This window comes from Tachyglossus aculeatus, chromosome 1, assembly GCF_015852505.1.
Source record: "Tachyglossus aculeatus isolate mTacAcu1 chromosome 1, mTacAcu1.pri, whole genome shotgun sequence".
In the NCBI taxonomy this organism is placed as follows: Eukaryota; Metazoa; Chordata; class Mammalia; order Monotremata; family Tachyglossidae; genus Tachyglossus; species Tachyglossus aculeatus.
In genome coordinates this window covers 28,129,932-28,144,438 of record NC_052066.1, presented here as the reverse complement: position 1 = coordinate 28,144,438, position 14,507 = coordinate 28,129,932, and the positions used below count along the sequence as shown (strand labels likewise).

Here is a 14,507-nt window from a genome sequence, read left to right as displayed (position 1 = left end):
TCTGAGGGGGGTACTGTTTCTAACTGCCTGCATATAATCTTTTCCAGTGCTTAATAAATGCTGTTTCTATACTACTATTACTACTACTACAACTAGTACTATAACTACTACGATAACTACTGTAACTACTACTAACTAAAACTGTTTGGAGTGTAATGCTCTGGTAGTGTTTTGTTACTACAAAGAAGCAGCATGGCTCAGTGGAAAGAGCCCATGCTTTCGAGTCAGAGGTCATGGATTCAAATCCCAGCTCCGCCAATTGTCAGCTGTGTGACTTTGGGCAAGTCACTTCCCTGGGCCTCAGTTACCTCATCTGTAAAATGGGGATTAAGACCGTAAGCCTCCCGTGGGACAACCTGATCACCTTGTAAACTCCCCAGCGCTTAGAACAGTGCTTTGCACATAGTAAGTGCTTAATAAATGCCATCATTATTCTTACTACTACAGTGCTCTGCACACAGTAAGCGCTCAATAAATACGATTGAATGAATGAAATACGACTGAATGAATGTTTTACCGTTTTATTGCTTCTACACTTCTACTGTGTCTGTCTCCAGCCCCCTTCCCTAAACTTATATTTTTAGAATGTAAGAACTCTGAGGGGGGTACTGTTTCTAATTGCCTACATATTATCTTTTCCAGTGCTTAATAAATGCTGTTGCTATACTACTACTACTACTACTACTACTACTAATAATAATAATAATAATGATGGCATTTGTTAAGTACTTACTATGTGCAAAGCACTGTTCTAAGTGCTGAGAGGGATACAAGGTGATCAGGTTGTCCCACGTGGGGCTCACAGTCTTCATCCCCATTTTACAGATGAGGGAACTGAGGCCCAGAGAAGTTAAGCTACTTGCCCAAGGTCACCCAGCAGACATGTGGTGGAGTCAGGATTCGAACCCATGACCTCTTGACTCCAAAGCCTGGGCTCTTTCCACTGAGCCACGCTGCTTCTCCTCCTCCTACTACTACTACAACTAGTACTATAACTACTATGATAAATACCAGAACTACTACTAACTAAAACTATTTAGAGTGCAATGCTCTGGTAGTGTTTTGTTACTACAGAGAAGCAGCATGGCTCAGTGGAAGGAGCCCGGGCTTTGGAGTCAGAGGTCATGGGTTCAAATCCCACTCCGCCAAATTGTCAGCTGTGTGACTTTGGGCATGTCACTTTACTTCTCTGGGCCTCAGTTCCCTCATCTGTAAAATGGGGATTAAGACCGTGAGCCTCCCATGGGACAACCTGATCACCTTGTAACCTCCCCAGCGCTTAGAACAGTGCTTTGCACATAGTAAGTGCTTAATAAATGCCATCATTATTATTCTTACTACTACAGTGCTCTGCACACAATAAGCGCTCAATAGATACGACTGAATGAATGAAATACGACTGAATGAATGCTTTACCATTTTATTGCTTCTACACTTCTACTGTGTCTGTCTCCAGCCCCCTTCCCCAAACTTATATTTTTAGAATGTAAGAACTCTGAGGGGGGTACTGTTTCTAATTGCCTGCATCTTTTCCAGTGCTTAATAAATGCTGTTTCTATACTACTATTACTGCTGCTACTACTACTACTACTACTACTACTACAACTACTACTAACTAAAACTATTTGGAGTGTAATGCTCTGCTAGTGTTTTGTTACTACAGAGAGGCAGCGTGGCTCAGTGGAAAGAGCCCGGGCTTTGGAGTCAGAGGTCATGGATTCAAATCCCAGCTCCGCCAATTGTCAGCTGTGTGACTTTGGGCAAGTCACTTCACTTCTCTGGGCCTCAGTTCCCTCATCTGTAAAATGGGGATTAAGACTGTGAGCCCCCCTGGGGGACAACCTGATCACCTTTTAACCTCCCCAGAGTTTAGAACAGTGCTTTGCACATAGTAAGTGCTTAATAAATGCCATCATTATTATTATTATTATTACTACATTTGGAGCATAATGTTTTGGCACTGTTTCGTAATGCTCTGGCAGTTATTCATTCATTCATTCAATCGTATTTATTGAGCGCTTACTGTGTGCAGAGCACTGTACTAAGCGCTTGGGATGTACAAGTTGGAAACATACAGAGAGGGTCCCTACCCAACAGCAGGCTCACAGTCTATTGTTCGCTCAAGTCAACTGATCTATTGTTTACTAGGGTCCATATATGAAGCAACTGGCAGCGGGATTTAACACTGTGTGCTCCAGAATGGTTGAGAGACCACCCCATCTTGCGCCTTGATGGTGCCTTGATGTCCCAAAGCTTTAGCCACATGTGAGCCTGGTGTCACTGCTATTTTTGTCTCCATTTTGTCATCGTCTTGAAGTTTCCGTGCTAAGCGCGTCGTTCCATTTTTAATCGCTGCATGGCGGGCTGGCCGGTCTTCTGCTGCTGTTTTGCAGCTGTTGACGGCCTGGCGTGTCATCGTCTTGGGTTCGTTTCATCGTGTGCCTTTCCAGGGATTTTGTCCTTCTTGTTTACAGTTCCTCCAATTCAGCTTGTCACTCGGCAGCCATCTGACTGTCCTAACTGCACCCTAATGGTCTCCTTGCACACCCCGCCCAGTCTCATCTGTTTTGGAACCCCACCTTGTGATCCAAGAAGTCGGGGGATGGGGTATATATGTTTGTACGTATTTATTACTCTATTTATTTTACTTGTACATATCTATTCTATTTATTTTATTTTGTTAGTATGTTTGGTTTTGTTCTCTGTCCCCCCCTTTTAGACTGTGAGCCCACTGTTGGGTAGGGACTGTCTCTATATGTTGCCAACTTGTACTTCCCAAGCGCTTAGTACAGTGCTCTGCACACAGTAAGCGCTCAATAAATACGATTGATTGATTGATTGACTGATCTCTGAGAAGTTCGCGTCCTGTGGCTAATAGGCTGTAAGCTCATCCTCCGGACGGGAAGCTCGTTGTGGGCAGGAAACCTGTCCGTTAATCGTTCTCTTGTAGTCTCCCAAGTGCTTAGTGCAGTGCTTTGCAAACAGTGAGTGCTCAATAAAGACGACTGAATGAATGAATGGAGCCAGTTGCCATACAGACGTTCGGTTTGGTTTCAAATGTAATGCCATATTGGCACCTGCATTCAGCCTGTCACTCTCCCAAGGACGAGAGAGAGAGAGAGACAGAGACAGAGAGAGAGACAGAGACAGACAGAGAGGGAGAGAGAGGGAGAAGGAGAGAGGGAAAGAGGGAGAGAGGAAGAGAAGAAGAGAGAGAGAGAGAGTGTATAGTCTTCACACAAGACTGAGTAGGTTGCTATATGTCAAGCACTGTTCTAAGCACTGGGGTAGATCAATCAATCAGTCAATTGTATTTATTGAGCGCTTACTGTGTGCAGAGCACTGTACTAAGCGCTTGGGAAGTACAAGTTGGCAACATATACAGTCCCTACCCAACAGTGGGCTCACAGTCTAAAAGGGAGAGACAGAGAACAAAACAAAACATGCTAACAAAATAAAATAAATAGAATAGATATGGACAAGTAAAATAAATAAATCAATAAATAGAGTAATAAATATGTTCAAACATATATACATATATACAGGTGCTGTGGGGAAGGGAAGGAGGAAAGATGGGGGAGATGGAGAGGGGAGTGAGGGGGAGAGGAAGGAAGGGGCTCAGTCTGGGAAGGCCTCCTGGAGGAGGTGAGCTCTCAGCAGGGCCTTGAAGGGAGGAAGAGAGCTAGCTTGGCGGATGGGCAGAGGGAGGGCATTCCAGGCCCGGGGGATGACGAGGGCCGGGGGTCGATGGCGGGACAGGCGAGAACGAGGCACGGTGAGGAGAAGATAATCAGGTTGGACACAATCCCTGTCTTATTAGGGGCTTACAGTCTTAATCCCCATTTTACAGATGAGACAACTGAGGCAGAGAAAAGTGAAGCGACTTGCCCAGGGTCACACAGCAGAAAAGTGGGGGAGCCGGGATTAGATCCCATGACCTTCTGAATCCCAGGATAGGCCACAGAGAAGTGAGGTGACTTGCCCGAAGTCACGCAGCAGGTACGTGGCAGAGCGGGGATCATCAATCATCAATTGTATTTATTGAGCGCTTACTGTGTGCAGAGCACTGTACTAAGCGCTTGCGAAGTACAAGTTGGCAACATATAGGGACAGTCCCTACCCAATAGTGGGCTCACAGTGTAAAAGGGGGACACAGAGAACAAAACCAAACATACTAACAAAATAAAATAAATAGAATAGATATGTACAAGTAAAATAAATAGAGTAATAAATATGTACAAACATATATACATATATACAGGTGCTGTGGGGAAGGGAATGAGGTAAGATGGGGGGATGGAGAGGGGGACGAGGGGGAGAGGAAGGAAGGGGCTCAGTCCGGGAAGGCCTCCTGGAGGAGGTGAGCTCTCAGTAGGGCCTTGAAGGGAGGAAGAGAGCTAGCTTGGCGGATGGGCAGAGGGAGGGCATTCCAGGCCCGGGGGATGACGAGGGCCGGGGGTCGATGGCGGGACAGGCGAGAACGAGGCACGGTGAGGAGAAGGTAATCAGGTTGGACACAATCCCTGTCTTATTTGGGGCTTACGGTCTTAATCCCCATTTTACAGATGAGACAACTGAGGCAGAGAAAAGTGAAGCGACTTGCCCAGGGTCACACAGCAGAAAAGTGGGGGAGCCGGGATTAGATCCCATGGCCCTCTGACTCCCAGGCTAGGCCACAGAGAAGTGAAGTGACTTGCCCGAAGTCACGCAGCAGGTACGTGGCGGAGTGGGGATTAGAATCCGGGTCCTCTAACTCCGGGGCACGTGGCTCTATCCGCTCTATCAGAGGATGATCAAAGAGGGAGAGCGATGAGGAGGCTTGGAAGGGAAGAGTCTTCCCTCAGCTTGGCCCTGAGGGTTCTCCCGAGGCCAGCCTCATCCATTCCTGCCTCTCGGCAGCTGCGTGGTGAGGGAGTGAGTGAGCCAGCCACACTCCCGGTTCCTTCCCTTACCTCACCCCCTCCTAACCTCCGTCCCTCCCAACATTAACAACATTTAAGACAACCTCCCGGACGTTTTCGGCCACAAAGCCCTGATTGGGGGGAAGCTCTGGGTCGGCGCCGCGTTTCTCTAACCGGGGATGTTGGGGGATCAATCAATCAACAGGTCGTATTTATTGAGCGCTTACTGTGTGCAGAGCACTGCACTACGCGCTTGGGAAGTACAAGTTGGCAGCATATAGAGACAGTCCCTACCCAACAGTGGGCTCACAGTCTAGAAGGGGGGCAGGGGGGATGTCCCGCCATCGACCCCCGGCCCACGTCATCCCCCGGGCCTGGAATGCCCTCCCTCTGCCCATCCGCCAAGCTAGCTCTCTTCCTCCCTTCAAGGCCCTACTGAGAGCTCACCTCCTCCAGGAGGCCTTCCCAGACTGAGCCCCTTCCTTCCTCTCCCCCTCGTCCCCCTCTCCATCCCCCCATCTTACCTCCTTCCCTTCCCCACAGCACCTGTATATATGTATATATGTCTGTACATATTTATTACTCTATTTATTTATTTTACTTGTACATACCTATCCTATTTATTTTATTTTGTTGGTATGTTTGGTTTTGTTCTCTGTCTCCCCCTTCTAGACTGTGAGCCCACTGTTGGGTAGGGACTGCCTCTATGTGTTGCCAATTTGTACTTCCCAAGCGCTTAGTACAGTGCTCTGCACATAGTAAGCGCTCAGTAAATACGATTGATGATGATGATGCGGCCCGTTGGCTCCCTGAGAACCTAGCTGGCATCCTGCTGGGCCTTTCCCCTGGCAGGGGGTCCCCCCACCCAGGAGAAAAGCTGCTGGACTTCTTAATCAATCACTATGACGTGTCTTAACATCATTCATTCAGTCTTATTTATTCATCATGATCATCATCATCAATCGTATTTATTGAGCGCTTACTGTGTGCAGAGCACTGGACTAAGCGCTTGGGAAGTACAAGTTGGCAACGTATAGAGACGGTCCCTACCCATCAGTGGGCTCACAGTCTAAAAGGGGGAGACAGAGAACAAAACCAAACATACTAACAAAATAAGATGAATAGAATAGATATGTACAAGTAAAATAAATAGAGTAACAAATATGTACAAACATATATACATATATACAGGTGCTGTGGGGAAGGGAAGGAGGTAAGATGGGGGGATGGAGGGGGGACGAGGGGGAGAGGAAGGAAGGGGCTCAGTCTGGGAAGGCCTCCTGGAGGAGGTGAGCTCTCAGTAGGGCCTTGAGAGCTTATTGAGAGCTCTCGATTTATTTATATTTATAAATCTTATTGATTTATTGAGAGCTTACTGCATGCAGAGCACTGTACTATGGCTTGGAAAGTACAACTCGGCAACAGCGACAATCCCTGCCCACAACGGGCTCATCGATTATCGGGGAACCGGTAAGGGAAGAAAACTTGGGAAAAATCCCCCAAACCTTCAGAAGCCAAATCAAACTCTTGAACGGAAATGAAGGTGGCCAAGATTGCAACCGCAGATCACCGGGGGGCTAGTGTCCCAGGGAGAGACCCCGTCTGCCAATTTAGAGCCCCTAAATTCTCCAAAATCAACTAAAAGGAAGGCTACAAGGGTTGGCAACGGGATGGCATGCTGTAATGACAGGGAGATCACAATGCTCATTTATTCACTCAGTTGTATTTATTGAGTGCTTACTGTGTGCAAAGCACTGCTCTTAGCACTTGTGGACAGTACAACAAAGGGATCCACCACAACCTCACACCCCCACCAACAGGCAATCAAAATACCTTAACCATCTACAGGCAAATTCTGATCCAACATAAACACAATCGTTTTAATGCTGTGACAAAAGCAATAAAAGAAGCCACCTCATGGGGAAGATTTCTTACTCCAAATGTTCTTTGTGCCAAAAAATCCGTTGATCATAAATCTTTCAAAAGATCTTCCTACTGAATGTCAAGGATACCCAGATATGTTTCAGCCCAGCCCGCACCCTCCGCTCCTCTGCCACCGCTAACCTCCTCACCGTGCCTCGTTCTCGCCTGTCCCGCCGTCGACCCCCGGCCCACATCATCATCATCATAATCAATCGTATTTATTGAGCGTTTACTATGTGCAGAGCACTGTACTAAGCACTTGGGAAGTACAAATTGGCAACATATAGAGACGGTCCCTACCCAACAGTGGGCTCACAGTCTAAAAGGGGGAGACAGAGAACAAAACCAAACATACTAACAAAATAAAATAAATAGAATAGATAAGTACAAGTAAAATAAATAAATCCTCCCCCTGGCCCGGAATGCCCTCCCTCCACACATCCACCCAACTAGCTCTCTTTCCCCTTTTCAAAGCCCAACTGAGAGCTCACCTCCTCCAGGAGGCCTTCCCAGACTGAGCCCCCTTTTTCCTCTCCTCCTCCCCACCCCCCTGCCCTACCTCCTTCCCCTCCCTACAGCACCTGTATATGTTTGTACAGATTTATTACTCTATTTTACCTGTACATATTTACTATTCTATTTATTTTATTAATGATGTGCATCTAGCTTTCTTTCTATTAATTTTGATGACGACACCTGTCCACACGTTTTGTTTTGTTCTCTGTCTCCCCCTTCTACACTATGAGCCCGTTGTTGGGTAGGGACCAACTCTCTATGTTGCCAACTTGTACTTCCCAAGCGCTTAGTACAATGCTGTGCACACAGTAAGTGCTCAATAAATACGACTGACTGACTGAATGAATAATAATAATAATGGCATTTATTAAGCGCTTACTATGTGCAGAGTCCTGTTCTATATATGTTGCCAACTTGGACTTCCCAAGCGCTTAGTACAGTGCTCTGCACACAGTAAGTGCTCAATAACTACAACTGACTGACAATGAATGAATGTAGTATACGCTTATTCACACATACCATCCATGTAAACTCAATATCTGGGGTTCCAGATAGAGCATGAGCCATATGTTGCCAACTTGTACTTCCCAAGCGCTTAGTACAGTGCTCTGCACACAGTAAGTGCTCAATAAATACGACTGATTGATATGGTTAGGCTATGAGTCAAAATGACATCAGTCAATCACTCACCATCCCAACTCTTACCCAACAAAACCATCAATCAATCAATCAATCAATGGTATTTATTGAGCACTCACTCAATTGGAAGCAGCGTGTCTTTGTGGCTAGAGCACGGACGGTTCCGGGAGTCGGAAGGATCTGGGATTTAATCCCAGCTCCGCCAAGGTCTGCTGTGTGACCTCAGACAAGTCATTTAATTGTGAATATAGCTATAATTCTATTTGTCTTGATGGTATTGACACCTACTTGTTTTGTTTTGCCGTCTGGCTCCCCCTTTTAGACTATAAGCCCATTGCTGGGTTTGGACTGTATATGTTGCCGATATGTACTTCCCAAGTGCTTAGTACAGTGCTCTGCACATAGTAAGTGCTCAATAAATACGACTGAACGAATGAATAATTTACCTGTGCCTCATCTGTAAAATAGGGATTAAGACTTGAGCCCTAAGTGGCACAGGGACTGTGTCCAACCCAATTACCCTGCACTTACCGCACCGTTTAGTACAGTGCCTGGCACATAGTGGGTACCTAACAAATACCAGTAGCCTTAAGCTAGAAAACCTGAGCCAGGAAGATAACGGCCAGAAGCGCAGGGGAACTTGTGGTGCTGTCCCAGAGGATCACAAGTCTGTGCTCTCCTCTCATCAGTGCTTTGCACAGAGTAAGCGCTTAATAAATGCCATTATTATTATTATCATCATCAATCGTATTTATTGAGCGCTTACTGTGTGCAGAGCACTGTATTAAGCACTTGGGAAGTACAAGTTGGCGACTGTGAGCCCATTGTTGGGTAGGGATTGTCTCTGTTGCCGAACTGTACTCTCCAAGGGCTCAGTAATGATAATAATTATAATGATGATGGCATTTGTTAAGCGCAATAATAATAATAATAATGATAGCATTTGTTAAGCGCTTACTATGTGCAGAGCACTGTTCTAAGCGCTGGGGGGGGATACAAGGTGATCAAGTTAATAATAATAATAATGATGGTACTTGTTAAGCACTTACTATGTGCCAAGCACTGTTCTAAGCGCTGGGGAGGTTACAAGGTGATCAGGTTGTCCCCCGGGGGGGCTCACGGTCTTAATCCCCATTTTACAGATGAGGGAACTGAGGCACAGAAGTTAAGTGACTTGCCCAAAGTCACACAGCTGACAAGCGGCAGAGCCGGGATTTGAACCCATGACCTCTGACTCCAAAGCCCGGGCTCTTTCCGCTGAGCCACGAAGTTGTCCCACGTGGGGCTCTCAGTCTTAACCCCCATTGTACAGATGAGGTAACTGAGGCTCAGAGAAGTTAAGTGACTTGCCCAAGGTCACACAGTAGACTTGTGGCGGAGTCGGAATTCGAACCCATGACCTCTGACTCCAAAGCCCGGGCTCTTTCCACTGAGCCACACTGCTTCTCAGTACTATGCTCTGCACATAGTAAGCGCTCAATAAATACGACTGAATGAATGAATGAGTCTCAGGAGCTCCCCGGTCCCACTTGCAGGAGGGATTCTGATCCACAGGCACCGTGGCATAGCGGACAGAGCATGGGCCTGGCCACCGGAAGGTCACGGGTTCTAATCCCGACTCTGCCGCTTGTTTACTGTGTGACCTAGGGCGAGTCACTTCACTTCTCTGGGCCTCAGTTTCCTCATCGGTAAAACGAGGACTGAAACTGTGAGTCCCACCTGGGACGGGTGACTCCAGCCCCATTTGCTTGTATCCACCCCAGCACTCAGTAATAATAATAATGGCATTTATTAAGCGCTTACTATGTGCAAAGCACTGTTCTAAGCGCTGGGAAGGATACAAGGTGATCAGGTTGTCCCACGTGGGGCTCACAGTCTTCATCACCCTTTTACAGATGAGGGAACTGAGGCACGGAGAAGTTAAGTGACTTGCCCAAAGCCACACAGCTGACAAGTGGCCAAGGTGGGATTTGAACCCATGACCTCTGACTCCAAAGCCCAGGCTCTTTCCACGGAGCCACGCTGCTGCCAGTACAGTGTCTGGCACGAAGTAAGCACTTAACAAATAGCACTATATTATTATTATTATTGACCAAGGGTGGTCAGACTCGGATTATCTTGCCCTGAGCCCGGAATCTCCAACCATGGAGATCAATCAATCAATCAATCAATCAATCGATTTATTGAGTGCTTACTGTGTGCAGAGCACTGTACTAAGTGCTTGGGAAGTACAAGTTGGCAATATATAGAGACAGTCCCTACCCAACAGTGGGCTCACAGTCTAAAAGGGGGAGACAGAGAACAAAACCAAACGTACTAACAAAATAAAATAAATAGAATAGATAGGTACAAGTAAAATAAATAGAGAAATAAATATGTACAAACATATATACATATACACAGGTGCTGTGGGGAAGGGAAGGAGGTAAGATGCGGGGGATGGAGAGGGGGATGAGGGGGAGAGGAAGGAAGGGGCTCAGTCTGGGAAGGCCTCCTGGAGGAGGTGAGCTCTCAGTAGGGCCTTGAGGGATCTCAGGAGGAGATCTTTCCAACCCCGTCACGTGCGGCCATCCAAAAAAGAGGAGTTATTTTGAAGCAGAGGCAGGGAGAAGACGCTTAAAACGTCAGCCTCAGCAAACAGCAGCTGCAGCCACAGATGCCGCGGTTTTGACAGAGGTGCAAGATGGAAGGAGCTGCTGATCTGTTCAGACACATCCGCAGATTGCAATCGCCACGGTCGTTACTGTCGTCTTCAGAATATTTCAATGAGACGAAAAATACATTTACCGTAGAAGGATGAACGGTTCCGCATGAATAAGAAGTAAAACCGCGCACAATAGGAAAATTGACAGACGAAAAGGGTGGGGAAAGAGGGAGGGAGGGAGGGACCCGGCATTCACACAGCTCTCCCTGACTCGGGTAATATTCATTCATTCAGTTGTATTTATTGAGCACTTGCTGCGTGCAGAGCGCTATACTAGGCGCTGGGGAGAGGATAATGCAACAACAAACACGTTCCCTGCCCTCAACGAGCTCACAGGAGGACTCACCAGCACAAGCACAGGGAGAGAGCAATTTCATCGGAGCGAAACGAGGCACAAATCTAAATGGCTCATTCGCGAGAAGAAGCTTGGCCTGGTGGAAAGAGCACGGGCCTCGGGGGGGAGAAGGCCCTGGTTTCTAATCGCGGCTCCTCTACCTGCTGTGTGACTTTCGGCAGGTGACAGGTTCTCTGTTCCTCATCTAGAAAATAGCGATTCCATTCTTGTCCTCCCTCCTTAGTCAGACGGCTCCAGTTGAGACAGGGACTGTGTCCAACCCCATCGACTTGTATCTACTCAATCAAAAAGTGGCATTTATCGAGCGTTTGTACATATTTATTACTCTATTTTACTTGTACATATCTATTCTATTTATTTCATTTTGTTAATATGTTTGGTTTTGTTCTCTGTCTCCCCCTTCTAGACTGTGAGCCCGCTGTTGGGTAGGGACTGTCTCTATATGTTGCCAACTTGGACTTCCCAAGCGCTTAGCACACAGTAAGCGCTCAATAAATACGATTGATTGATTGAGCGTTTACTGGGTGCTGAGCACTGTACTAAGCGCTTGGGAGATTAATAATAATAATTATGGTATTTGTTAAGCGCTTACTAGGAGGCCTTCCCAGACTGAGCCCCTTCCTTCCTCTTCCCCTCCTCCCCCTCCCCCCACCTTACCTCCTTCCCCTCCCCACAGCACCTGTATATATGTATATATGTTTGTACGCATTTATTACTCTATTTATTTTATTTGTACATATTTATTCTATTTATTTGATTTTGTTAATATGTTTTGGTTTGTTCTCTGTCTCTCCCTTCTAGACTGTGAGCCCACTGTTGGGTAGGGACTGTCTCTATATGTTGCCAACTTGCACTTCCCAAGTGCTTAGCACAGAGTAAGCGCTCAATAAATACGATTGATTGATTGATTGAGCGTTTACTGGGTGCGGAGCACTGTACTAAGCGCTTGGGAGATTAATAATAATAATTATGGTATTTGTTAAGCGCTTACTAGGCCGCCTTCCCACACTGAGCCTCCGCCTTCCTCTTCCTCTCCTCCCCCTCCCCACCCCCTCGCCTTACCTCCTTCCCCTCCCCACAGCACCTGTATATATGTATATATGTTTGTACGCATTTATTACTCTATTTTATTTGTACATATTTATTCTATTTATTTTATTTTGTTAATATGTTTTGTTTTGTTCTCTGTCTCTCCCTTCTAGACTGTGAGTCCGCTGTTGGGTAGGGACCGTCTCTATATGTTGCCGACTTGTACTTCCCAAGCACTTAGTACAGTGCTCTGCACACAGTAAGCGCTCAATAAAGACGATTGAACGAATGAAATGCCAAGCACTGTTCTAAGCGCTGGGTAGATACCAGGTAATTCAATCGTATTTATTGAGCGCTTACTGTGTGCTGAGCACTGTACTAAGTGCTTGGGAACTACAAGTTGGCAACATATAGAGACGGTCCCTACCCAACAATAGGCTCAGGCTTCATTCCCATGTTACAGATGGGGTAACTGAGGGGGCTCACAGTCTTCATTCCCATTTTACAGATGAGGTAACTGAGGCACAGAGAAGTTAAGTGGCTTGCCCAAGGTCACACAACAGACAAATGGTGGAGACAGGATTAGAACCCACATCCTCTGACTCGCAACCCTATAACAGAGTTGGCAGACATGTTCCTTGACCAAAACAAGTTTCCCGTCTAGAGGGCCGGGATCACATCTATTTAGCACAGTTCTCTGTAGTGGCTTAGTGGCAAGAGCCCAGGCTTGGGAGTCAGAGGATGTGGGTTCTAATCCCGGCTTCGCCACTTGTCTGCTGTGTGACCTTGGGCACTTTGCTTAACTTCTCTGTGCCTCAGTTCCCTCATCTGTAAAATGGGGATTAAAACTGTAAGTCTCACGTGGGACAACCTGATTACCTTGTATCTATCCCAGCTCTTAGAACAGTGCTTGACAAGAGTAAGCCCTAAACAGATACCATTATTATTATTATTATTATTATTATTATTATTATTGTTAGCACACAGTAAACACTCAAATAATGTCAATTATTAGTATTTCAACCAACGATGTAAACATATACAAGCTTGGATGACCAAACCATCCCTTCCGACAACCAAACAGAATTGGACAAGAAGCTTTCCTTGGTAGATAAAAAAAATGATTTGATTATCTGAATTGTCCATTACCTAAATACACTCGGTCCCAATACAGAAAAACAATTATTATTATTATTATTATTATTATTAATAATAATAATAATAATAATAATAATAATAATCGCATTTGTTAAGTGCTTACTACGTGCAAAGCACTGTTTTAAATGCTGGGGAGGATCCAAGGTGATGAGGTTGTCCGATGGGGGGCTCACAGTCTTAATCCCCATTTTACAGATGAGGTAACTGAGGCACAGAGAAGTGAACTGGCTCAATGGAAAGAGCACGAGCTTTGGAGTCAGAGGTCATGGGTTCAAATCTTGGCTCCGCCAATTGTCAGGGTGTGACTTTGGGCAAGTCATTTCACTTCTCTGTGCCTCAGTTCCCTCATCTGTAAAATGTGGATGAAGACTGTGAGCCCCCCGTGGGACAACCTGATCACCTTGTAACCTCCCCAGCACTTTGAATAGTGCTTTGCACATATAAGTGCTTAATAAATGCTATTATTATTATTATTATTATTAAGTGTCTTGCCCAAAGTCACACAGCTGACAATTGGCGGAGCCAGGATTTGAACCCACGACCTCTGACTCCCAAGCCTGTGCTCTTTCCAGGGAGCCATGCTGCTTCTCTGCTGCAAAATGTTATTTGTCATCTAGTGGCCCCAACAATTACTCTGAAAAGTAATGATAATTCCAGGATTCAATTTCCACTTCTTCAATGACGAGATTGAATAATTTGGACAAGATGGCCTGTGATTTGCTAGGTTCATGGGCAGATTTCTAAGGGCTTGAATAATTTAATGGATTTTACTTAAAAAAAAAAAAAATGTAAATTTGGCTTTGTTACAACCTGCCTGGTCCAACTGGGAAATGAAAAGTCAAATTTGGACAAGATTGCCTGTGATTTGCTAGGTTCATGGGCAGATTTCTAAGGCCTTGAAGAATTTAATGGATTTTACTTTAAAAAAAAAATGTAAATTTGGCTTTGTTACAACCTGCCTGGTCCAACTGGGAAATGAGAAGTCAAATGAATATCCTACGGATCTCTCTTCACTTCACTTCCTAAAACCTCGGCTTTTGTCAGAGTGGAATTCAAAATATAAATCTCACTCGTATGCCATTTTTTTTTCTTACCTTGGATTTTGAAAGCCATGTGAAATGAAGACAGTTGGTCTCACTGGGAACCAGCAGGTTAAAGGACAGGGCGTAGTGATTAATAAGATCATTTCTCACGTAATACAGTTCGGCATCAAGACCTGAAAAAAAACAGAGGGAAAGGAAAGTAAGTTGAGACAAGGTGAACATAATAACACTAATTATAA

The 14,507-nt window shown here is 45.7% G+C and overlaps 1 protein-coding gene across 1 annotated transcript in view; it reads right to left on the bottom strand.

The window, feature by feature from the left end:
* RYK (receptor like tyrosine kinase) overlaps nt 1-14,507 on the bottom strand; it is a 243,138-nt gene that overhangs the window by 137,443 nt on the left and 91,188 nt on the right. The window contains exon 2 of the mRNA XM_038744510.1: nt 14,320-14,441. Within this exon, the coding sequence (XP_038600438.1) occupies nt 14,320-14,441 (122 nt within the window). The remainder of the gene's footprint in view (nt 1-14,319; nt 14,442-14,507) is intronic.